Genomic DNA, 24,738 nt, shown 5'->3' on the forward strand with positions numbered 1-24,738 from the left:
AAAAATGTTGTTTTAGTTTATCTACAAAGTCAGCTACCACGTGAATCTACATCAGGAAGTTTCTTCTACAGCTGTGATCTGAGCATATGATTTTTTTTTACCATTTTTTTTTTTTACATGTTCTCTTTTGAGACTCCGTAAGGACAAGACAAGTACCTTCAACTACGGGGCCTCAATCATTCACTAAAACATAGGAAAGAGCCAGGGCTCCAGAAGGATCTAAAAGCACAGTTCCAAGGCCCTCACTGTCAGCTTTCACCTGGCCATGTCTGGAGGACGCACACCTCTGTGAGAAGCAAACAAGTCACAGACACCCAGGACTCTGGGCCTGAAGACCTGACAGGCCAAGGATGTTTGGGATTTAACTACTGCAACAGTTCTTCATCTGCATTGACTTTCTGGAACTGGTCCTGGTCAGATTGGCACTGGATTTGCTGTCATCTTCATCGGTCCTTTTTTTCACTTCCCTGGGGGAAGGGTGCAGGGGAGAAAGGGAGAGAGAGACAGAGACAAAGAGAGACAGAGAGAGAGAGAATGCATTACTGAGGTACAAAACTAAACCACAAATGGTTCTGTAGAAATAAAAACAAGATGGCTGAGCACTTGCTCTATGTCATCCAGACACCATTCTCGCGAGGACCATGTGAATTTGTTGGGCCCCATTTTATATGTGCAGAAGCAAAGGCAAAGAAAGAAAGCTGAAGCAATTTCCCTTCGGTCACGTGGCTAGGGAAGCCACAGAGCCGGGCCTGGAACCACGCCTGAACTCTGAGCACAAGGCCATGTTCATGCATGCAGAAGGCAGGAACACACGAGACACACATGCACAGCAACACACACACAGAGACACACACACACACACCCTACTACTGCTCTCTCCTGTGGTGTCACATGCTTTACAGTCTGCCACACGCACAGCTCACTCCTTAGCACTCTGGAACCTGGCTTCCATTGCTGGCTAGTACTTGCTGACCTTAACAAAAGCAATGATGACTTCAAAACCACTCTTTAATTATACAGGATCATGGAGATAATGATGAATGCTTAAAATCCAGGGAAAAAAATTCTTCTTTCTGCCTCTTCCTAACTTCCCTTTAGAATTAACAGCTAGAGGCTACAATGACAAAAGATCTCTAAAATCTTGTGAAAACCTCCTAGGGACAGTATCCTTCCAAGTGTGGTCCCAGGGATGCCTGTGAAACATGCAGACCCAGAATGGCACTCCTGACTGGGACAGCTCATCCCCAGGAGGCCCCCAAACAATCCTACCTTCCCCATCAAGTCTGGGGAGCCCCCATCATGGGCTGTCCCTTCACAGTACTGGCTCTGTGACTGCTTAGATCAACAGAATGCAGGGGAATGGTGGGCTGGGAATCTAAGCCAAGTGTTAATAAGGCCTAGCTGCTCTCAGCTGCCAGGGTTCCTCAGTGGAGAGGGCCAGCGGAGTGGCCAGAAGGACAAGGACCCTGGTGGCAGACACCCAGCCTCAGCTTTACCCCACGGCCGCCTGACCGCAAATGCATGAGACACCCCAAGCAAGAACCTTCCAAGTAGAGGAACCTTCAAGCTGAGATCCAGCCAATTCTGATAATTTCAAGAAATTAAAAAGTGGCAGTTGTTTCAGGCAACCATGTTTTGGTTTATTACAGAGCAGCAGATAACTTAACCTACTAAAAAATGGCATATTCCTAGTACAGCAACACTGTTCAATCAAAATATAATGTAATCCACATGTAATCTTAAATTTTTTAGTAGCCATATTAAAAAATGTAAAAAGAAACAGGTAAATTTAATTTTATTAATATATTTTAACTCAGTATAGCAAATATATTATCATTCTAGCATTTTATCAATAAAAATAATAATGAAATATTCTATGATTTTTATACTGTCTTCAAAATCCAGTACATACTCAGTACTTACAGCACATCTCAATTTGGGTTCACCACATTCAGGTAGGTCCATGGAGGCCAAATTGGTCAGCAGGACTCCAGAAGGTGCTGATATGTGCTAACTTTTGAAAACCACTATACTGAGTTGGAAAGAAGATATCTCAGGAGAAGAAAAAAAAAAAAGAGGGAGGAATTAACTCTTGCTGAAGGCCAGCTAATAAACGCTATACTATATGTTTTCACATTTTTCTTATTTAATGCACATAAACAATCACACAACACAAACACACATGCATCCCTGACAGGTGACAGGGGAGCATTATTATCCTCACTTCACAGACGAGGAAACAAAGACCCAGGAGAAAAAGGAAGGTACACGATCCAACCTAGAACCCCCCATAAGACTCCTTTTAGACTCCTGACCTCCAGAACTGGAACGTGATACAGGTGCGTTGCTGAAGCAACAACACTTGTGGGAATTTGTTACAGCAACAACAGAGAACTCATACAACTTCCAACTGCATCATCTCAGATATTTGGTCATTCAACAAATGCTCAACTTATGCCAAACGCTGGGACCCTCTATTAGTGAGCACTGAAGGAGAGAGAGAAGGCTAAACAAATCATTCCCAGGTCCCGAGACAGCGACTAACACACATGCACGGTACACCAGTCATGCTGGTCTGCGGGGAAGGAAGGCGTTGTGGAGATGGAGCTGCGAGGACACTTTGACATTGGAGGGACCTCTTGAAAGAACAGGAATTGACCTTCGCTTAATGAGGAAAGGAGATTCTAGGTGCAAGGAACAGCATGCATAAAGGCAAGGAGACATAAAAGAGCTCGGCCACAAGTAGAATTAAGTTTTCTGTGTCTACAGATTATCATTCCTTTGGGAAGTAAGATTAAGAGATGCAACCAGAAAGTTGGGTGAGGCCAGGCTGTGAGGGTTTGCACATGTTGGATACAGTCATGCCTCTGGAATTTCCTCTGGGTGGTGGGTGGGGATATGGTTATGGAATTTTAAAAGGACGTGGAGGTAAAAAATATAGAAATTGGAGAAGTCGAGCTAGAGACAGTTCTAGACAGTTCTAGAATCCCTGGGGATAGACGACATTAGGCAGAGAGAGAGTAAAGAAGAAGAGAATGTGGAATGCAATCCTGAGATTGCCAACAGGGAAGCAACAAGCCGATGTGCGAGAGTGGTGGCAGCAAGTTCCAATGTTGCCACTTAGTAGCTGTGTCACTTTGAGCAGGCTGATTAAGCATTCTAGTCCTCCACTTTCTTATCTGTTTAGTGGGTATATTAATCATAGCGCCTTCACAAAACAACTCACATCTCTCCCTTCTAGGCGGTCCTAAAGCCTCTATCAGCTACAATCATCTGCTGGTCAAATGTTTTCTCTCTCTCTCTCTCTTTTTCCCCCTTCTCATTACACTGCATAGCCTGCAAATATTCATTTCCTCAATACCGCTAATGAACCATATATGGGGCCTCCACAGGCTGAGAGCTCGCAATAATGCAGACATTTTATTGAACCTGGAAGCAAGGATTAGGGAGGAAAAATATGTACCCACATGGTCCATCTGGCCTTTGGTTTCTCTAATCCACCATAAGTACAGGCATGCCCCTCCCACTTCAAGGAAATCACATATTCCAAACACCTACAATAGGCGTAAGCCTGGGAAAACTACACTTTCTCACCAAAACTACCATATGCTTGACAACTGCATGTAAGGTGACTCTGTCTCATCGGCAGATTTCCTCCCAACAGGCTTAGCTCCTGGGCTGAATGGAAATATCAGCCTGAGCACTTCTTGTAGGTTTTTTTTTTTTCTTTCAAATCTCAGACCATTGATCAATTGAACACTTTGGAACTTCCACCCAGGAATCCCTGGGTATGTTGTAGCAAAGCATCAGCATGAACACCTGAGAAAGGACCAACACCTACCAGTTCAGCAGTGAGTCCACTGTCAGTGCATCTCACCCAATCTCCTCGCACCCCCCCGCCCCCACCACCTGTACTGAATGAGCCTTCCTTGGTCAAAATGGCCAGCGGCCCCTTCACACCCACAGGTACAAGGAATCCATTATTTCACCCAGCTTAGTTTTACCTGGGCTCTTGTTTGACAAATGTGGGATGAGCTCATGATTCTCCTACTAATCACAGGCAGAAAACCATGTCATTCCCTTGAATCTACACATGCTTAAATGTTTGCCTTTATTCCACCCAATCTAGGTCACACTCAGAGTTAGCACTGTCTTTGCTTCACACAAAGATGATTTCCAGCATGGTGCGGGCAGGTGGCTCTCTCTCGGACTGATATAAAAGGAGATAATGTTCAAAGACTCAGTTCAAGTCCAAGGCATCTGCCAAGGCCTGACACAGACTAATGCCAAGCAGACCATTTAAAGTCCTGGGGCCCATTTCCTGATTTTCTCAAGTGAGGGCAAGGATCTTGCCAAGGCCCCAGTCTAAGCAGCTGGTAAGCATTATAAACACTGAGTCATCAATAGAAAAGCAGCATTGGAACACTGCGATGTATTTTACTTGTCACTGAATAGGAGCAGAAGAAGCCATCTATCATACTAAAGCTAAGATTCTTATAAAATTTCACATATGCTCAGAAAAAAACCTACACACCCCAAATTATAGCTTCGCTTCGTCAGCAATTAAAGGTCACTGGCCTGATTTTGTTCATGCTCATTTTCTTTTCCTTTTTTCCTTTCTTTTTTCTTTTGGATATTTAATCTCTTCAGGCCAGTAAAGAATCATCCCTTCTTTTGTGACAGAAAACCAGGCAGAAGACATAAATCTAAAAGATAATGTTGTTATTTCTTAAAATTCAAATTTACTCCAAGGATTAAAAAACACTCACATTTATATCCAAATTCCTCAAGGATGTAATTTTCTTTCTAATCTACATACCAAAATGTTATTTATTATTAACACCACTGCCTGAGCTTAATAATTACCTGAGTAATTATTTTAATAAAGTGCTTCCAACTGGCATGATACACAATTTGCTTTGTTGAGTTGCTTTTTTTTTCCTTTATCCCAGAAAATGTCATAATAGGTAGTTAATTTCATAATAGTCTCTTGTGTTTAAAATCTGGCTCCTGGAAATGATTCATACAAGTCAACTGTTAGCTTTGTGGTGACATTTTGCAGAAATGTCAGCGACACCTCAGATGCACCTGCTTTGTTTGGCAGTAAAGGTACTTTGCCAACGTTCACAGTGAATAAGCAGCACTACCAGTTTTTCTAAAATCCGTGTTCAATTGTTTCTCTAACCACCACTGAAATACAAGACAGTGTTTTCCAATGTATATTCACGTTATGGTCCAGAAATCGGGCATATGCACCAACTACGTGAAAATACAATCCTGCGTTCAGTTTTCCAAATATAAGACAATTTTACCAAGCAAGATGGAGAACAGCTTCCACCATATTCGAGCCGTCTTTGGCGCTGGTTTCACAGAATAATGCCCCATAGGTCTTTAGAAAAGAAATAAACACAAATAAGTGAAGCCTTTACTTAAGGCTCCTGGAATTTTAGCTTTTGAAACCAACAGATAAAATAAACATATTCTCCTATTGAGTATTCTAATGGCTAAGAAATAGGATTCATGGTTTTGGTACTTTAAAAATAGTGAATTTGGGTCTAGTTATTCCAGACACAACAGCTCCGAATCAGGGGACATTTTATTTTGCCTTAAAAGCAGCACAATACACCATTTCATGTTTTAAGGTTCTTATTCTCCACAGTCCTACCAGTTGCTACAAACGTTCTCTATCAGATAATCTGAGAGAGGTAAAAATGGTAGCTTAAGGTAACCACTCACGAATTAAATGTCCATCAAAAGTATGTCTCCTTTGGGCTGGCAGTTAACTCGCATCCTTTTGCACTATCATCTTTGCCTTAAAGATTCAGCAACCTCCGGGTTGTTAAACCCAATGGACCCTGTCTAGGGCTCTATTATTCTATTTCCCAGCGGTTATGGATATGACCACTGATCATAGCACTCTCCTGCTTCACACCTTTTAGTGTTTCCCATTCTTCTTCAAGTAACACTCAGATGCTTCCCCATGGCTGACAAGGCCACGTGTCCATGTAGTCCCGGCCCAACTCTTAGCTTTATCCGCCACCCTCCTCCCTCGCTCTCAATGCTCTGGTTACTCTTATCTTCCCTCCTTTTCTCCAATGTTCCAAATTCCCCCTTACCTCACGATCTTTGCACCTGCTGTTCCCATTACCTGGGTTATGCCCATCAACGCCTTCTCCAGGCTGACTCCTACTTACTTTTTGAAATTTTCCCATAATCCTCCCCTGAAATCAAGTTTCAGTGTTGTCTAAGCCTGGCATGTCCCTGTCAGGTCTTGCTATTAGGGAACCTCACAGTGCTCTGTGTCTTCTCTGTACTGCACTTGCCACAGTTGTAATTGATGAAGTTATTTTTGTGCATCTTTGCCTGGAGACAATGTCCTTTCAGGAAGGAGAATTGCAGGGGCCTTGGGCCTGGGTGTAGGTGACACAATTCTGTGTGGGATAAGGGGAGGATGTCATGGCTGCTCTGGAGCATGGAGAGAGAGAACAAACGAGGGGGTAAGAGTCCACAGTGGGACCTTTACCCATGAGCCTGGGGAAAATCTATAAAAATTCCACAGAAAATCTATAAAAATTCTACAATGAATGTGAATGAATTTCTAGTGGAAACGCGTAGCGCTGTTTCCAAGTTTTATGGCTACGATGTTATGGGGTGACATGGAGGGTCTCTCCGAGGCTACAGGAGGGTAGGGGTCACAAGATGCGTAAGTGACCAAACCTTGGGAACTCTGAAATCGTGAGGAGGGGATAAACCTGGCATATGGTGGGGGATCATATGCTCTCTAAGGGGGCGGGTGGGACAATGTGGCATGTGGATTACATACATTTCCCGTGTATCCCCCAGAAATGAACTACACGAAGACACGGACTGTCTGTTGTGTGCTCCAGTCTTTCCTCAACACACGATCAAGTGCATACGATTAAACGTGTTGAATGAATCTCTTCTGTGCTTCGCTGCCTAGCTCTGATGTTTAGCATGTTTGGTTCATAGTTTTAAAACTTAAAACAAGAAAGATTTTCCAACTTAAAACAGTGGCACTGACCCTTGTTTTTACAGTCCACGTGCCATACTACAGCGCAGGCTGTCCATGGGCTGAAGCAGACCAGAGAGGCAGCCGTATCAAATCAGACTGCAATGGCGTGGACTTAGCCACCCGCAGGTGCCTCTGATGCCATGTTTGGGAAAGACAGGTCCTAAGGGGGCCCTGGAGCAGCCTCACACACTGGTAATAATGGAAAATAAATTCTGCCCCCAGTAATAAACTGGATCAAAATGAGCCTCATGTTCTATACAAGCGCACAACCAAAAATAATTTTAGACTATTCAACTAAGCACAAATCTTAGAGGAAAAAAAAAACAACTTTCCAAATTCTCTTCCAGCCAGGTAACACACTGCCCTATGGCACAGTAGCCTTCTGGAACTAAACCATGTTTTCTAAACAGGACACCCATTATTTTTCCTTGACGTTGATTCCAGAACTAGGAGTCCAGGAACTGGCCGAGGGTGAGGAGGAAGGCAGGATACTTCTGGTTCCTTTGTCGAAGTTCTTCAATGGGGAAAATTGCCCAAGTGATCATTTTACCTCCATGAGAGGTTTAATCCTTGGTACAATTACTTACATTCATTAAAGTGTGTGTGGCGAGGGTGAGGGGTCGGGAGGGCACCTGGGTGGCGTAGTCAGTTAAGTGTCTGCCTTTGCTTGACATAGGGATCAAGCCCTATGTCAGGCTCCCTATTCAGTGGGGAGCCTGATTCTCCCTCTCCCTGTGCCCCTCCACTCCCCACCCCCGCTCATGCTCATGCGTGCTCTTTCTCTCTCACTCTCAAATAAATAAATTTTTAAAAATAAAATAAAAATAAAAAAATAAAGGGCAGGGGGACACTGGGAGTTCTGCCTGAATAAGAAGGCCAGTAGTCCCATCGGAAGGGGTGAAGGGTTGTCAAAGAGCCTTGTTAAGCAAATGTAGGTGGGAGTGAAGGGTGGCCAACTGCAAAGCTCATGAATGGCTATGTCTATTCCAACAGCCCCATTTCACCTTTACCATGGCCAGTTTTTCTCCCAAGTATCCTGGGACACACTTCTGTTCCTCTGCTGCAGCAGCATCGCGGAGGTCAGCCTTGTTTCCTACTAACATGATCGGAGCACGCTCCCGGGTTGCATCCTGCCAGGGGAAAAAGTGCCGTGTGTTCATCAAACACTGAACAAGTTCCACTGACAACAGCAGCTTCCATTCTCCAAATGCCCCGTGGGTTCTGCATGACCTGGAGGTTGTATCTTCCAGCCTCAAAGTCTCTCTATAGAGAGCCAAACTTCTTCCCATCACCAAGTGAAATCACTGAAATTCCGAGAGGTTAAACAAGAATTTCCAAAGGCCAGGGCCACGGTGCAAATGCTCCCCATCACCCCTGCCACCATACAAACCAATATGAACTCAAGGTGCATGACCACAGAGCTATATTTGGCTGTGGCACCCACACAATTTTCTGCGACTTTCACTCCAAATGGTGCTGATAACAAGTCAACTTCATTATCTCAGGCACAAAACACACAGGAAGATCCCTCAGCCATAACGGGATAAAAACAGAATGTGGGCGTTCCACACTCACTGCAGTCCGGTTCACAACAAAAGCAAAATGTGAAGGTCCTAAAGGTTAACATTTTTCTTACAAGGAGTCAATTACTGATCATTCGAAGGAATCGATTCTAAGGCGAATGCTCCCAAATCCACCTTTGTAGGTCCACGTGAAACATGGTGAACAGAGCTGCATCGGAGGCCACCCCTCCCACCACCTGGCCGCTCACTGGCTGTGGCCCTGAAATCAGGTGAAATGCTTCATGTTTCTGCCTCAGTTTCCCCACTGGTAAAATGAAGGGTTTAGTAAGGGCACACCACACCTCAGCAGAGAACAGAGAGAGAGAACAGAGAAAAAAGCCAGCCTGACTGATGAGAACAGAGAAAGCCAGCCTGACTGGCCCAGAAAAATAGGGCTCTGGTTCCCACACAAGAGCAGCAGTAGCAGCCCTGACCGTGACCCTCTGCCAGGCCTCCAGGTACCAGCTGTGCTTTCGGTTTGGTGCTACACCTGCCACGGGATCAAGAAACGAGCCTTGAAAATGATGAAAACATCTGATTTCCCTTCTCTTCAGACCATTCTGAACAGCAGAGGGGAGATGGGAATGGAGGGCCGTCCCTGAAACTAGGTGCCCTATCCACTGATGTGTTCATTAACCGTGTTCTTCTGCAAACTGTTCAGGTTCCAAGGGGGCAACTTTGGAAGCCGCTCAACAAACACTCACTTAAGTGAGCCAAGAACCCAAGCATCTAAGTGACTTCCCTATGTTATGTCAGTAAATACCGGCAACTTCTTCCAGTCTTGTCTCGAACAGTACCTTCCAGGGAGGCTGCCCTGACCACACCATCAGGCCCTTTACTCTGCCTTCTTGTGTCCACAATATTTATCATTCTCTATCATTCCATTTATTTTATTTACTTGTTTGTTGCTTATTATGTTTCCCCTACTCAGCTACAAGCTCCCCTATGTGGGCATATTCCAGGCTCTAGAACCTGCACAAAGGAGGACTCCAAAAATACTCTGGAATGTGAAAAAGTCAGTTAGAGATCTCACGTCTCAAGTCTCAATTCAACGTTCACGCAAGCATTCAACCAATACATTACTCACGACAGGTAAGTAAATGGCCATCATTTAATTTTACCCATGATTTTATTGCATAATTTTGTAACTCAGTGGCTTTTATTATTAATTCACCACTGACATTATTAATTATTATTATTAATTCACCACTGACATTCCATTACCCCTTAGCCCTTGGGCCTATCGCAACAATCACACTCTCAGTTTCCACCTGTATCTCTAGTGGCCACATAAACTGTCCCCACAGAATGTCCTCCAATTAGAAAGATCCATGGCAAAGGTTTGTCATGCCCTTTTTTTCCCAAAGGTAGAAGTCAAAAGCCAAGTAGTATCTAATTTTTCCCCGTGACAAAACCCTGGTTTGTGGTTATTTAGAGGGGAGGGGTTGAAGGGGGCCTTGGATCTCCCGAGTCAGCCCTGGTTGCTGCTGTGATAAAGAGCCAGAGTAAGCAGCAGGTTGAGAAAAGAAGCTTTTGGTGTCCAGAGTGGAGTTCCGAGGTACATTCCATGCACAGAGGAGAAGCGTCTGCTCATGGGAACAGATGGACCTCCCTGGGGTAGAACGATGAGTCCAGAGAATAACAACATCCCAATGGACTCGTACGCACAGAAAATTTAAAATCCACAGCAAAACTTTTTATTGTTAAAACTTTTGGACGTAGTCTGCAAGTTCACTTTGATTTGGTTCCTGAAAAGACCACCGCGTTTTGTTCGGTTGCTCAAGAGCACGGTGTATATGCACACCTCCCACGTGTCCACACACAGATACATGCACACGTCCACATGCACACAAGCACACACACATAAACACGCAGAGACATATCAACTTCATGTAATTACAGGACAAACAGAACATAGATTTTCCTTTTGTCTGTAGCCGAAAGCCTTCCCCAGCTCAGCCAACCGGCAGAGGGTGCCTCTGCACACACATGTGTGTTCTGACTTGTAATTAGTGTTTGAAGGTTGCTCTCCTTGAAGGCTACATTCATCCCTCTCTACCTCATTGAGCTTTGGTTTACTGGCTTTTGTCTTATCTACAGAGGGCTTGAGAGTCAAAACCAGTGAAATTATTTACATCATGGTCCCCACGTTCTCCTGTTATTCCCTTTCAGGAGTTGATTTTCAGATGAAAATTCTCCTTGTAGATGGAGAGCGCACAGTCCTGCAGCTCTGGGATACGGCTGGTCAGGAGAGGCAAGTGCTTCCCACAGCGCTGCGGGCTCACCTTCAGTCTGCATGGACGAGCCTTGTGGGACGCTTGGTGGTTTTTGATGCTCATAATCCTATAATTATAATACACTGTGTAATTACATAGTGCATTAGGATTTGGGGAATGTTTGCATGTCCCCACATTCTTTCCTCCTTCATTTACCTGTCAGTTGTGTGTGGAGGTCTTCAGGCTTCCTCTGAGCCGCTGTTCAGTTGGGAAAAGGAGAGTGCCCTTTCTGAACGAGGGAACATAGGCGAGGCAGCACTCCTGGAATGCAGTGTTGGTGTGAGTAGGCACTTAGCCAGGCTCAATAAAAGACAGAAAAGGGTACCTGTCAGCTCCCCTCCATTCAAGGGCAGAGGCACCAACTAAATAGAAGACAGTGCTCATGAATAAAATATCCCAGAAACTACCTACCTGTGGTGACAGAGCTGAGATGGGCTTTCTTGAAGAACTGACGATGCTGCCCTCACTAGTGGACCCCTGGGGATTCCAGTCTAAGATGGCAGCCACACCTTCAGCACCGAACGTCTCTTCATCCCTTATATCAGGAACCTGGTTTTTGTTACTATTATTATTTTTTTTTAGTCAGCCATTAAAAAACAAAGTCTCTCATTACACATATATATTATGGATTAAGGAGAAGAAAAATATGCAGATGAATCTATAGTCAGTTCTGTTATGGAACAGAGTAGCCCCAAATGGCAATCTGTGAAAATTTCTCCCTACCCTGATGAAGAAAGATACATTCTACTGACTATGTTTCATATTTATAACCTTTAAGTCATATTCCCATGACAGATACAAGTCAAACAGGGTGATAGATTTCCATCGAAGGTATGACCCAGAAGACAGTGATTTCTGGGGCTTATGTCTACGTCTGAAGCATCACCCCCAAAGCTCTCCTGTGTGCCATGTGACCTCTGAGGTGCCCTCTGGTGCCTGTATTCCACCTCCGAGTCATATTCTTTGGAGACTCTCAGGGTAGACAAGCCGCTGTCAAAGCAGCTCTCGGGAAGGCTGTCCACCTCACAATTCATCCTCTGCATAGGGTCACAGGGGGCCAACGAGTCACAGTCCTCATTCACGTAGGAGGAGCGGGGTGACCTGGTGATAAAGGAGAAGACAGCTTTACCCGAGAGTTCACAAAGCTCAGGACTACACAGCAATGGACTCAAGAAGACCAACAACCCTCCCTTTTGCCAAGAAGCACACAATGTAGTCCATGACTATGCATCAGGGGAAACAAAATGCTCAGAGCAACACCAGCTAATTCTATGCAACAATGAATTAAGATAAAGACACTCAAGTCCAATATTTAATAAAATGAATAATAAATAAATAAATGAAGCCATTTAAAAAAATCACATTCTGTATTTCCTAATAAGAAAGGAATTGCAGTGTCCGAGCATAAATGCAATCTCAAGTTAAGAAAAATGTATGCAGGACATGTGAACCTTTTTACTCTAATGTGGTCAGACCATACTCCAAATAGCTCGTCCATTTCTGAATAAGAGCTTTACTTTTTAAAAGGGATGCTGACAACCTAGATGGGAAACATAACCATGATGACCGTGAGACTCAAAACCCTCAGACACAAGACTCTGTGCCATGAGCTCAACTTCGGTCTTATTGATGTCCCTCTTCAAATCCTCAGAGAAGCTGACACATGAAGATGAAGAATACATTCTCCTAGGTTACACAAGACAAAATAAAGGCCAAATGATAAACTTTTCTAGGAGTCATATTCCTTTTTTTTTTAAGATTTTATTTATTTATTTGACGGAGATCACAAGTAGGCTGAGAGGCAGGCAGAGAAAGAGGAAGGGAAGCAGGCTCCCTGCTGAGCAGAGAGCCCAATGAGGGGCTCAGTCCCAGGACCCTGGGATCATGACCTGAGCTGAAGGCAGAGGCTTTAACCCATTGAGCCACCCAGGCATCCCGGGAGTCATGTTTCTAATCAACATGGTAAAAATGACAGGCAATTAGAAAGGTGTGGTACCAGAATATGACACGGGGAGTTTTCTGCCACCAGGTATTGATACATAGTCTAGTAAGACGCTTGTAGAAGAAGTTTCACAGGGAGGTCTCCCGGATAAAAGCAGGAACCCCTGGCTTCTATGGATGTTTCCATTTGTGAAATTCTCTAACATCTTATAAGTGAGGGAGAAATTAACATCTAACAAAAGAATCAAAAGAAACCACATTATTTCCCTATTTACTTTTGCTTTTCCATTTGATTTTCCCAAAAACTTGCTTATACTGAAATAGTGGGGTACATGCATGGCTCAGTTAGTTAAGTGTCAGACTCTTGATTTTGGCTCAGGTAATTTTCTCATGGTCATTGAGATTGAGCCCCACATCGGGCTCTAGCTCAGGATGGAGGTTGCTCGAGATTCTCTCTCTGCCCCTCCCCCCCATCATAAGTCCTAGAAGAAGAAGGAGGAGGAGGAGGAGGAGAAAGGCGGGAGGAGGAGGAGGAACAACAAGAACAAGAAGGAAGGAAGGAAGGAAGGAAGGAAGGAAGGAAGGAAGGAAAGAAGGAAGGAGGGAAGGGGAGAGGAGATGAGAGGAGAGGAAAGAAAATAGAAAAGAAAAGAAGAAAAACAAGGGCCACAGCCTGTTTAGTCTCCATTACACTGCAGCACCATCTTGGGTCACTTGGCAAACACTCTCTCATCAGAGTGAGGAAATGGGCAGAGTACATAGTCCACAGAGATAAAAACAGTAAGAGACAAATATGTTCAGAAAACAGAGGGTGATCTCAATATAAATAAGTATAAGTGACATAAGTCTGAGAAGTCAAAAATATTTTGGTGCCAGGGTGCCTGGGTAGCGCAGTCGGCTAAGTGTCGGACTCTTGGTTTCGGCTCACGTCATGATCTCAGTGTTGTGAGATGGAGTCCCATGTTGGGCTCCGTGCTCAGCTCTGACTCGCTTGAAGCTCTCTCTCCCTCTCCCTCTTCCCCTCCTGCTCATGTGCTCTCTCTCCCCAAAATAAATAAATAAATCTTTAAAAAACTATTTTAGTACCATTAGCAAATGCTTAAAATTAACTTAAAAAGTAAGAACCACCAAACCCTCCCTAAATATGTTACTTAATTACAAAGTCTTTATCCTGGGGGCACATATTCAGACCATATTGTTAACTAGCTAGCTCTGTGTGTCTGTGTGCATACATACATTTTTTTATTGTTTCATCATTTATGAAATTATCCTTCTAAAACTTTTAGCCACACTATAAGGAATCTAAGAAAACCATTCTCATTATAATATAGTACAAACTCCTTCAGCTCCATATCATTATTAATCAGAACTTTTTTTAAAAGCATTCAGATTTTTGATAAGAAGGGAAGAAGTGAAATACAGAATTGAGAAATCACTTTCATGAGTATCTAGACTGCAAATTTAAAATATAGGTACACATCAGAATTTCTCAAAGTCAACATATATATACCCTTTAAAAAAGTAAACTATTCTTACCTGCCCCAAAAATATTTTCATAAGTAAGTATGTACTGTTGGGGCCGATTCCACGTTAAAACCTGTTAAACCCCTAGGGCCTGCCTGGGCCTACTTAGCCATAGTGACTCCATGTTGCCTAGGTAGCCATTTTGTTGTTTAATAAATGCCTCAGCAGTTACTCATACGGGTTCCGGGTAACGTTGCTAAAACACATACCTAAAATAAGCCCATTTTGTTGTTTAATAAATGCCTCAGCAGTTACTAGTATCGGTTCCGGGTAACCGTTACTAAAACACACAGGTAGGAAACATCCAATCAGCCAAAGCCACATATGTAGATGTCTGCGGTTGTGCCCTATAAAACTAGCCTGTAAGACCAAGGGGTGGTCGCTTTCTTCGGAGGTGGCCCTGGCCGGTCAGTCTGCCCCTGGCTGGTCAGTCTAACTTCTAATGCTTGGCGTAGAATAAGGCTTTGCATAACTTTCACATTGTCTCAGTCTCGTTCCTTTTATAATGGACCCAACAGTACAAATACAGAAAAAGCTATATTTTTGTTACAAATCTTAGAAAAACACAAAACTAAAACAAGTATACAAGTTAAAATCCAGTAAGGTCACAAAAGCAATAAAATTAAATTTAAAACATGCTTTTAAGTTTTTATTTTTTATTTTTATTTTTTTTTAAAGATTTTATTTATTTATTTGACAGAGAGAGATCACAAGTAGATGGAGAGGCAGGCAGAGAGAGAGAGAGAGGGAAGCAGGCTTCTTGCTGAGCAGAGAGCCCGATGTGGGACTCGATCCCAGGACCCTGAGATCATGACCCGAGCCAAAGGCAGTGGCTTAACCCACTGAGCCACCCAGGCGCCCCTGCTTTTAAGTTTTTATATTAGGATCAAAAACTTCTTATATTAAACTTCTGATATTAAAATAATGACCTTCCAAAAGGACATCAGTCCAGACCCTGGTGGCCTGCTGGTTATTATTCAGGGTGATGAGAACAAGAGTGCTCTACTTCCGTCCCTCTGAGCCGCTGGGGTGTGATGACTTTGTCCCTTAGAACATACTCTTGAGGAGTTCTTAATCCAGTACCAATGAGCCTTATTCATGGTGTGTAATCTTTTCCAAAATGAACCATGGTAAAATTTCTGAAATAATTTTCAGTAATGTATCTTTTCCCCTATGTGCTTAGAATTGGTCTTAAATATCAGTCCAGAAAAATCATGCTGCACCCACACAGTTTTTTTTAAAAGTAATGTCTTTTTCTCAATAACAGAGCAACTGAGCTGCCTTCATGTCTACAAACCATCAACATTTGTTATTTCACAAATCAGTGACAATAAAAACATCTGATATCTGTATAGCATTTTCCTAAAAGTGATCACCAATAAGCCCTGGTAATAAATCTTCCTGACCATTTTGCTATTGCCAGGATAGTTAAGAACATTATTCTTTATTTTTTTGTTGATTTCAAGTTTTTATTTAAATTCTAGTTAGCAGGGCGCCTGGGTGGCTCAGTGGGTTAAAGCCTCTGCCTTTGGCTCAGGTCATGATCCCAGGGTCCTGGGATCGAGCCCCGCATCGGGCTCTCTGCTCAGCAGGGAGCCTGCTTCCTCATCTCTCTCTGCCTGCCTCTCTGCCTACTTGTGATCTCCATCTGTCAAATTAATAAATAAAATCTTTTAAAAAATAAATTCTAGTTAGTTAATATATATGGCAAAATTGGTTTCAGGAGTAGAATTTAGTGATTCATGACTTACATGTAATACCCAGTGCTATTTACAGCAAGTGCACTCCTTAACACCCATCATCCATTTACCTCATCCCCCACTGTTTTCCCTCCAACAACCCTCAGTTTGCTCTCTATAGTTTAGAATATTTTATGATTTGCTTTCCTCTCTCTTTTAATTATTTTTCTTCCCCTATGTTCTTCTGGTTTGTTTCTTAAATTCCACATATGAGTGAAATCATACGGCATTTGTCTTTCTGAGTTATTTTGCTTAGCACCATACACTCAAGTTCCATCACCATTGCAGCAAATGACAAGATTCCATTCCTTCTGATGGCCAATATTTCATTGTATATATATATATACCACCTCTTCTTTTTCCATTCATCAGTTGACAGACATTTGGGCTCTTTCTATAATTTGGCTATTATTGATAATGCTGCTATAAACATTGGGGAGCATGTACCCCCTACCCCTTCAAATCAGTATTTTTGTATCCTTTGGGTAAATACCTAGTAATGTAATTGCTGGGTCACAGGGTAATTCTGTTGTGACTTTTTGAGGAAGCTCCATACTGTTTTCCACAGTGGCTGCACCAGTTTGCATTCCCACCAACAGTGTAAGATTGTTCCCCTTTCTCTACATCCTCACCAACATTTGTTTCCTGTGTTGTTAGTTTCAGCCATCCTGACAGGTGTGAGGTGGTATCTCATCATGGTTTTGATTTGTAATTCCCTGATAATAAATGATCTTGAGCAACTTTTCATGTGTCTGTTTCTCCTTTGGGAAAAATGTCTATTCATGACTTCTGCCCATTTCTAAACTGGATTATTTATTTTTGGGTGTTGAGTTTGATTATGTTCCTTATAGATTTTGGATACTAATCCCTTATCAAATATGTCATTTGCAAATGTCTTCTCCCATTATGTCAGTTGCCTTTTAGTTGTGTTGACTGTTTCTTTTGCTGTGTAGAAGCTTTTTATCTTGATAAAGTCCCAATAGTTCATTTTTGCTTTTGTTTCTCTTGTCTCCGAAGATGTGTCTAGTTAGAAGGTACTATGGCTGAGGTTTAAAAGGTTTCTGCCTGTGTTCTACTCTAGGATTTTAACGGTTTCCTATCTCACATTCAGGTCTCTCATCCATTTTGAGTCTATTTTTGGGTGTGGTGTAAGGAAATGGTCCAGTTTCATTCTTCGGCATGTGGCTGTTCAGTTTTCCCAACACCACTGGTTGAAGAGACTTTTTTCCATTGGACATTCTTTCCTGCTTTGTCAAAGATTAGTTTCCACATAGTTGTGGGTCTGTTTCTGGATTTTCTATTCTTTTTTCCATTGATCGATGTGTCTGCTTTTGTGCCAGTACCATACTGTCTTCATGATGACAACTTTGTAATAGAGCTTGAAGTCCAGAATTGCGATGCCTTCAGCTTTGGTTTTCTTTTTCTTTTTCTTCTTCCTTTTTTTTTTTTTAAAGATTTTGTTTATTTATTTGAGAGAGAGTGCACAAAAGTGAGAAATATCATGTGAGCATGGTGGGGGAGGGGCTAAGGGAGGGGGACATGTGGACTCTCCACTGAGCAGGAAGCCCAACCCAGGGCTCAATCCCAGGATCCTGGGATCATGACCTGAGCCGAGGCAGACAGTTAACTGACTGAGCCACCCAGGCACCCCTTTGCTTTTCTTTTTCAAGACTTTTGACTATTTTAGGTGTTTTCTCTTTGCATACAAATTTTAGGGCTATTTGTTCTAGTTCTGTGAAAAATGCTGGTGGTATTTTGATAGGGATTGTACTGAATGTGTAGATTGCTTTGGGTAGCATAGACATTTTAACAATATTTGTTCTTCCAAACCATGAGCATGGAATGTTTTTCCACTTCTTTGTGCTTTCCTCAATATATTTTATGTGTTCTATAGTGTTCAGAGTACAGATCTTTTACCACTTTGATTAGGTTTATATTTCATAAGCGTTCTTTTTTTTTTTAAGATTTTATTCATTATTTGACAGAGAGAGAGATCACAAGCAGGCAGAGAGAGAGGGGGAAGCAGGCTCCCCACCGAGCAGAGAGCCCAATGCGGGGCTCGATCCCAGGACCCTGGGATCACGAACCGAGCCGAAGGCAGAGGCCTAACCCACTGAGCCACTCAGGCGCCCCTATTTCATAAGTGTTCTATAGTGTTCAGAGTACAGATCTTTTACCTCTTTGGTTAGGTCTATTCTTATGTATCTTACGGTTTTGGTACAATTGTAAATGGGATCTATCCCTTGAATTCTCTTTCCGCAGCTTCATTATTAGCGTATAGAAATACAACAGATTTCTGTACATTGGTTTTATTTCCTGTGACTTTGCTGAATTCACGTTACTGGTTCTAGTAATTTTTTTGGTTAAAGTATCATGTCATCTGCGAATGTGAAAGTTTACTTCTTACTTGTTGATTTGGGTGCCTTTTATTTTTGTTGTCTGACTGCTGAGGCCAGGACTTCCAGTACTATGTTAAATAACAACTGTGAGAGCGGACATCCCTGTCTGATACCTGACCATAGAGGGAAAGCTCTCAGTTTTTCCCCTTTGAGGATATCAGCTGTGGGTCTTTCACATATGACCTTTATGATGTTGAGGTGTGTTCCATCTATCCCTACTTTGTTGAGGGTTTTTATCAAGAATGTATGCTGTAGATCGGAGGAGTCAAGATGGCTGAGAAGTAGCAGGCTGAGACTACTTCGGGTAGCGGGAGATCAGCTAAATAGCTTATCTAAAGATTGCAAACACCTACAAATCCAACGGGAGATTGAAGAGAAGAAGAACAGCAATTCTAGAAACAGAAAATCAACCACTATCTGAAAGGCAGGACTGGCGGAGAAGTGAATCCAAAGCGACGGGAAGATAGACCACGGGGGGAAGGGCTGGCTCCCGGCGAGCGGCGGAGCAACGGAGCACAAAATCAGGACTTTTAAAAGTCTGTTCCGCTGAGGGACATCGCTCCAGAGTCTTAACTGGGGTGAAGCCCTGGCGGGGTCAGCGCGGCCTCAGGTCCCGCAGGGTCGCAGAAGGATCGGGGGTGTCTGAGTGTCGCAGAGCTTACCGGTATTAGAACGGGGAAGCCGGCTACAGAGACGAGGAGTGACTCTCAGCTCGGGGTTGCCTTGAACCGGTCACAGGCTCGGTCAGCTCGGAGCGCGGCCAGAGGCCAGGGTGACGGGAGTCATTGGGCACTGTTCTCTGAGGGGGCACTGAGGAGTGGGGCCCCGGGCTCTCGGTTCCTCCGGGCCGGAGACCAGGAGGCTGCCATCTTCATTCCCGTCTTCCGGAACTCTATGGAAAGCACTCAGGGAACAAAAGCTCCCGAGAGCAAACCCAGCAAACCCAAGCGGATTACTCAGCCCGCCCCGGGTAAGGGCGGTACAACTCCGCCTGGGGCAAAGACGCTTGACAATCACTACAACAGGCCCCTCCCCCAGAAGATCAATGGGAAACCCAGCCAGGACCAAGTTCACCTACCAAGAGGTGCAGTTTCAATACCAAGGACAGGGGCAGAATTCCAGAGGAGAAGAAAGCAAAGCAGGGAACTCATGGCTTTCTCCCCATGATTTTTTAGCCTTGCAGTTAATTTAATTTTTTTTTCTTTTTCAATTTTTTTTTCTTTTTCTATTCTGCTAAATTCTTTTAACTTTTACCGTTTTCTTTTTTAACGTTTTTTAAATAGTTTATCTAATATATATATTTTTTTTTCCTCTTTTTATATTTTTCTTTATCGGCTTTCTTTTTTTAATAGTTTCTTTTTTTTTTTTTTCTTTTTTCGTTCTGGACCCCTTTTTATCCCCTTTCTCCCCCCCTCATGATTTGGGATCTCTTCTGATTTGGCTAAAGGGATTTTTTTCCTGCGGTTGTTGCCACCCTTTTAGTATTTTACTTGCTCCTTCATATACTCTTATCTGGACAAAATGACAAGGCGGAAAAATTCACAACAAAAAAAAGAACAAGAAGCAGTACCAAAGGCTAGGGACCTAATCAATACAGACATTGGTAATATGTCAGATATAGAGTTCAGAATGACGATTCTCAAGGTTCTAGCCGGGCTTGAAAAAGGCATGGAAGATATTAAAGCAACCCTCTCGGGAGATATAAAAGCCCTTTCTGGAGAAATAAAACAACTAAAATCTAACCAAGTTGAAATCAAAAAACCTATTAATGAGGTGCAATCAAAAATGGAGGCTCTCACTGCTAGGATAAATGAGGCAGAAGAAAAAATTAGAGATATAGAAGACCAAATGACACAGAATAAAGAAGCTGAGCAAAAGAGGGACAAACAGCTACTGGACCATGAGGGGAGAATTCGAGAGATAAGTGACACCATAAGATGAAACAACATTAGAATAATTGGTATTCCAGAAGAAGAAGAAACAGAGAGGGGAGCAGAAGGTATGTTGGAGAGAATTATTGGAGAGAATTTCCCCAATATGGCAAAGGGAACAAGCATCAAAATCCAGGAGGTTCAGAGAACCCCCCTCAAAATCAATAAGAATAGGTCCACACCCCGTCACCTAATAGTAAAATTAACAAGTCTTAGTGACAAAGAAAAGATCCTGAAAGCAGCTCGGGAAAAGAAGTCTGTAACCTACAATGGTAAAAATATTAGATTGGCAGCAGACTTATCCACAGAGACCTGGCAGGCCAGAAAGAGCTGGCATGATATATTCAGAGCACTAAATGAGAAAAACATGCAGCCAAGAATACTATATCCAGCTAGGCTATCATTGAAAATAGAAGGAGAGATTAAAAGCTTCCAGGACAAACAAAAACTGAAAGAATTTGCAAATACCAAACCAGCTCTACAGGAAATAGTGAAAGGGGTCCTCTAAGCAAAGAGAGACCCTCAAAGTAGTAGATCAGAAAGAAATAGAGACAATATACAATAATAGTCACCTTACAGGCAATACAATGGCACTAAATTCATATCTCTCAATACTTACCCTGAATGTTAACGGGCTAAATGCCCCAATCAAAAGACACCGGGTATCAGAATGGATAAAAAAACAAAACCCATCAATATGTTGCCTACAAGAAACTCATCTTAAACCCGAAGACACCTCCAGGTTGAAAGTGAGGGGGTGGAAAAGAATTTACCATGCTAATGGACATCAGAAGAAAGTAGGAGTGGCAATCCTTATAGCAGATCAATTAGATTTTAAGCCAAAGACTATAATAGGAGATGAGGAAGGACACTATATCATACTCAAAGGAACTGTCCAACAAGAAGATCTAACAATTTTAAATATCTATGCTCCTGACATTGGAGCAGCCAACTATATAAACCAATTAATATCAAAATCAAAGAAACACATCGACAATAATACAATAATAGTAGGGGATTTTAACACTCCCCTCACTGAAATGGACAGATCATCCAAGCAAAAGATCAACAAAGAAATCAAGGCCTTAAATGACACACTGGACCAGATGGACATCACAGATACGTTCAGAACATATCATCCGAAAGCAACAGAATACACATTCTTCTCTAGTGCACATGGAACATTCTCCAGAATAGATCACATTCTTGGTCCTAAATCAACTCTCAACCGGTATCAAAAGATAGGGATCATTCCCTGCATATTTTCAGACCACAACGCTCTAAAGCTAGAACTCAATCACAAGAGGAAATTTGGAAAGAACCCAAATACATGGAGACTAAACAGCATCCTTCTAAAGAATGAATGGGTCAACCAGGAAATTAAAGAAGAATTGAAAAAATTCATAGAAACAAATGATAATGAAAACACAACGGTTCAGAATCTGTGGGACACAACAAAGGCAGTCCTGAGAGGAAAATATATAGCGGTACAAGCCTTTCTCAAGAAACAAGAAAGGTCTCAGGTACACAACCTAACCCTACACCTAAAGGAGCTGGAGAAAGAACAAGAAAGAAACCTTAAACCCAGCAGGAGAAGAGAAATCATAAAGATCAGAGCAGAAATCAATGAAATAGAAACCAAAAAAACAATAGAACAAATCAACAAAACTAGGAGCTGGTTCATTGAAAGAATTAATAAGATTGATAAACCCCTGGCCAGACTTATCTAAAAGAAAACAGAAAGGACCCAAATAAATAAAATCATGAATGAAAGGGGAGAGATCACAATGAACACCAAAGAAATACAGACAATTATAAGAACATACTATGAGCAACTCTACGCCAACCAATTGGACAATCTGGAAGAAATGGATGCATTCTTAGAGACATATAAACTACCACAACTGAACCAGGAAGAAATAGAAAGCCTCAACAGACCCATAACCAGTAAGGAGATTGAAACAGTCATCAAAAATCTCCAAACAAACAAAAGCCCAGGGCCAGACGGCTTCCCGGGGAAATTCTACCAAACATTTAAAGAAGAACTAATTCCTATTCTCCTGAAACTGTTCCAAAAAATAGAAATAGAAGGAAAACTTCCAAACTCATTTTATGAGGCCAGCATCACCTTGATCCCAAAACCAGACAAGGATCCCATCAAAAAAGAGAACTACAGACCAATATCCTTGATGAACACAGATGCAAAAATTCTCGCCAAAATACTAGCCAATAGGATTCAACAGTACATTAAAAGGATTATTCACCACGACCAAGTGGGATTTATTCCAGGGCTGCAAGGCTGGTTCAACATCCGCAAATCAATCAATGTGATACAACACATTAATAAAAGAAAGAACAAGAACCATATGATACTCTCCATAGATGCTGAAAAAGCATCCCTTCCTGATCAAAACCCATCAAAGTGTAGGGATAGAGGGCACATACCTCAATATTATCAAAGCCATCTATGAAAAACCCACCGCAAATATCATTCTCAATGGAGAAAAACTGAAAGCTTTTCCGCTAAGGTCAGGAACACGGCAGGGATGTCCGTTATCACCACTGCTATTCAACATAGTACTAGAAGTCCTAGCCTCAGCAATCAGACAACAAAAGGAAATTAAAGGCATCCAAATCGGCAAAGAAGAAGTCAAACTATCACTCTTCGCAGATGATATGATACTATATGTGGAAAACCCAAAAGACTCCACTCCAAAACTGCTAGAACTTGTACAGGAATTCAGTCAAGTGTCAGGATATAAAATCAATGCACAGAAATCAGTTGCATTTCTCTACACCAACAACAAGACAGAAGAAAGAGAAATTAAGGAGTCCATCCCATTTACAATTGCACCCAAAACTATAAGATACCTAGGAATAAACCTAACCAAAGAGACTAAGAATCTATACTCAGAAAACTATAAAGTACTCATGAAAGAAATTGAGGAAGACACAAAGAAATGGAAAAATGTTCCATGCTCCTGGATTGGAAGAATAAATATTGTGAAAATGTCTATGCTACCTAAAGCAATCTACACATTTAATGCAATTCCTATCAAAGTACCATCCATTTTTTTCAAAGAAATGGAACAAATAATCCTAAAATTTATATGGAACCAGAAAAGACCTCGAATAGCCAAAGGAATATTGAAAAAGAAAGCCAAAGTCGATGGCATCACAGTTCCGGACTTCAAGCTCTATTACAAAGCTGTCATCATCAAGACAGCATGGTACTGGCACAAAAACAGACACATAGATCAATGGAACAGAATAGAGAGCCCAGAAATAGACCCTCAACTCTATGGTCAACTCCTCTTCGACAAAGCAGGAAAGAATGTCCACTGGAAAAAAGACAGCCTCTTCAATAAATGGTGTTGGGAAAATTGGACAGCCACATGCAGAAAAATGAAATCGGATCATTTCCTTACACCACACATGAAAACAGACTCAAAATGGATGAAGGATCTCAATGTGAGAAAGGAATCCATCAAAATCCTTGTGGAGAACACAGGCAGCAACCTCTTCGACCTCAGCCGCAGCAACATCTTCCTAGGAACATCGCCAAAGGCAAGGGAAGCAAGGGCAAAAATGAACTATTGGGATTTTATCAAGATCAAAAGCTTTTGCACAGCAAAGGAAACAGTTACCAAAACCAAAAGACAACTGACAGAATGGGAGAAGATATTTGCAAATGACATATCAGATAAAGGGCTAGTGTCCAAAATCTATAAAGAACTTAGCAAACTCAACACCCAAAGAACAAAGAATCCAATCAAGAAATGGGCAGAGGACATGAACAGACATTTCTGCAAAGAAGACATCCAGATGGCCAACAGACACATGAAAAAGTGCTCCATATCACTCGGCATCAGGGAAATACAAATCGAAACCACAATGAGATATCACCTCACACCAGTCAGAATGGCTAAAATTAACAAGTCAGGAAATGACAGATGCTGGGAGGATGCGGAGAAAGGGGAACCCTCCTACACTGTTGGTGGGAATGCAAGCTGGTGCAACCACTCTGGAAAACAGCATGGAGGTTCCTCAAAATGTTGAAAATAGAACTACCCTATGACCCAGCAATTGCACTGCTGGGTATTTACCCTAAAGATACAAACGTAGTGATCCGAAGGGGCACGTGCACCCGAATGTTTATAGCAGCAATGTCTACAATAGCCAAACTATGGAAAGAACCTAGATGTCCATCTACAGACGAATGGATAAAGAAGAAGTGGTATATATACACAATGGAATACTATGCAGCCATCAAAAGAAAAGAAATCTTGCCATTTGTGATGACGTGGATGGAACTAGAGGGTATCATGCTTAG

At 42.3% G+C, this 24,738-nt stretch overlaps 1 protein-coding gene across 1 annotated transcript in view; it reads right to left on the reverse strand.

Annotated features, from left to right (window-relative positions):
- Positions 1-291: 291 nt before the first annotated feature.
- RASEF (RAS and EF-hand domain containing) overlaps positions 292-24,738 on the reverse strand; it is a 255,588-nt gene continuing 231,141 nt past the window's right edge. Inside the window, 5 exon segments of the mRNA XM_047698880.1 lie at positions 292-467; positions 5,313-5,389; positions 8,044-8,163; positions 11,283-11,380; positions 11,680-11,972. Of these exon segments, the coding sequence (XP_047554836.1) occupies positions 362-467; positions 5,313-5,389; positions 8,044-8,163; positions 11,283-11,380; positions 11,680-11,972 (694 nt within the window). The 3' untranslated portion in view covers positions 292-361.

The sequence above is a fragment of the Lutra lutra genome, chromosome 13 (genome assembly GCF_902655055.1).
Source record: "Lutra lutra chromosome 13, mLutLut1.2, whole genome shotgun sequence".
Taxonomy (NCBI): domain Eukaryota; kingdom Metazoa; phylum Chordata; class Mammalia; order Carnivora; family Mustelidae; genus Lutra; species Lutra lutra.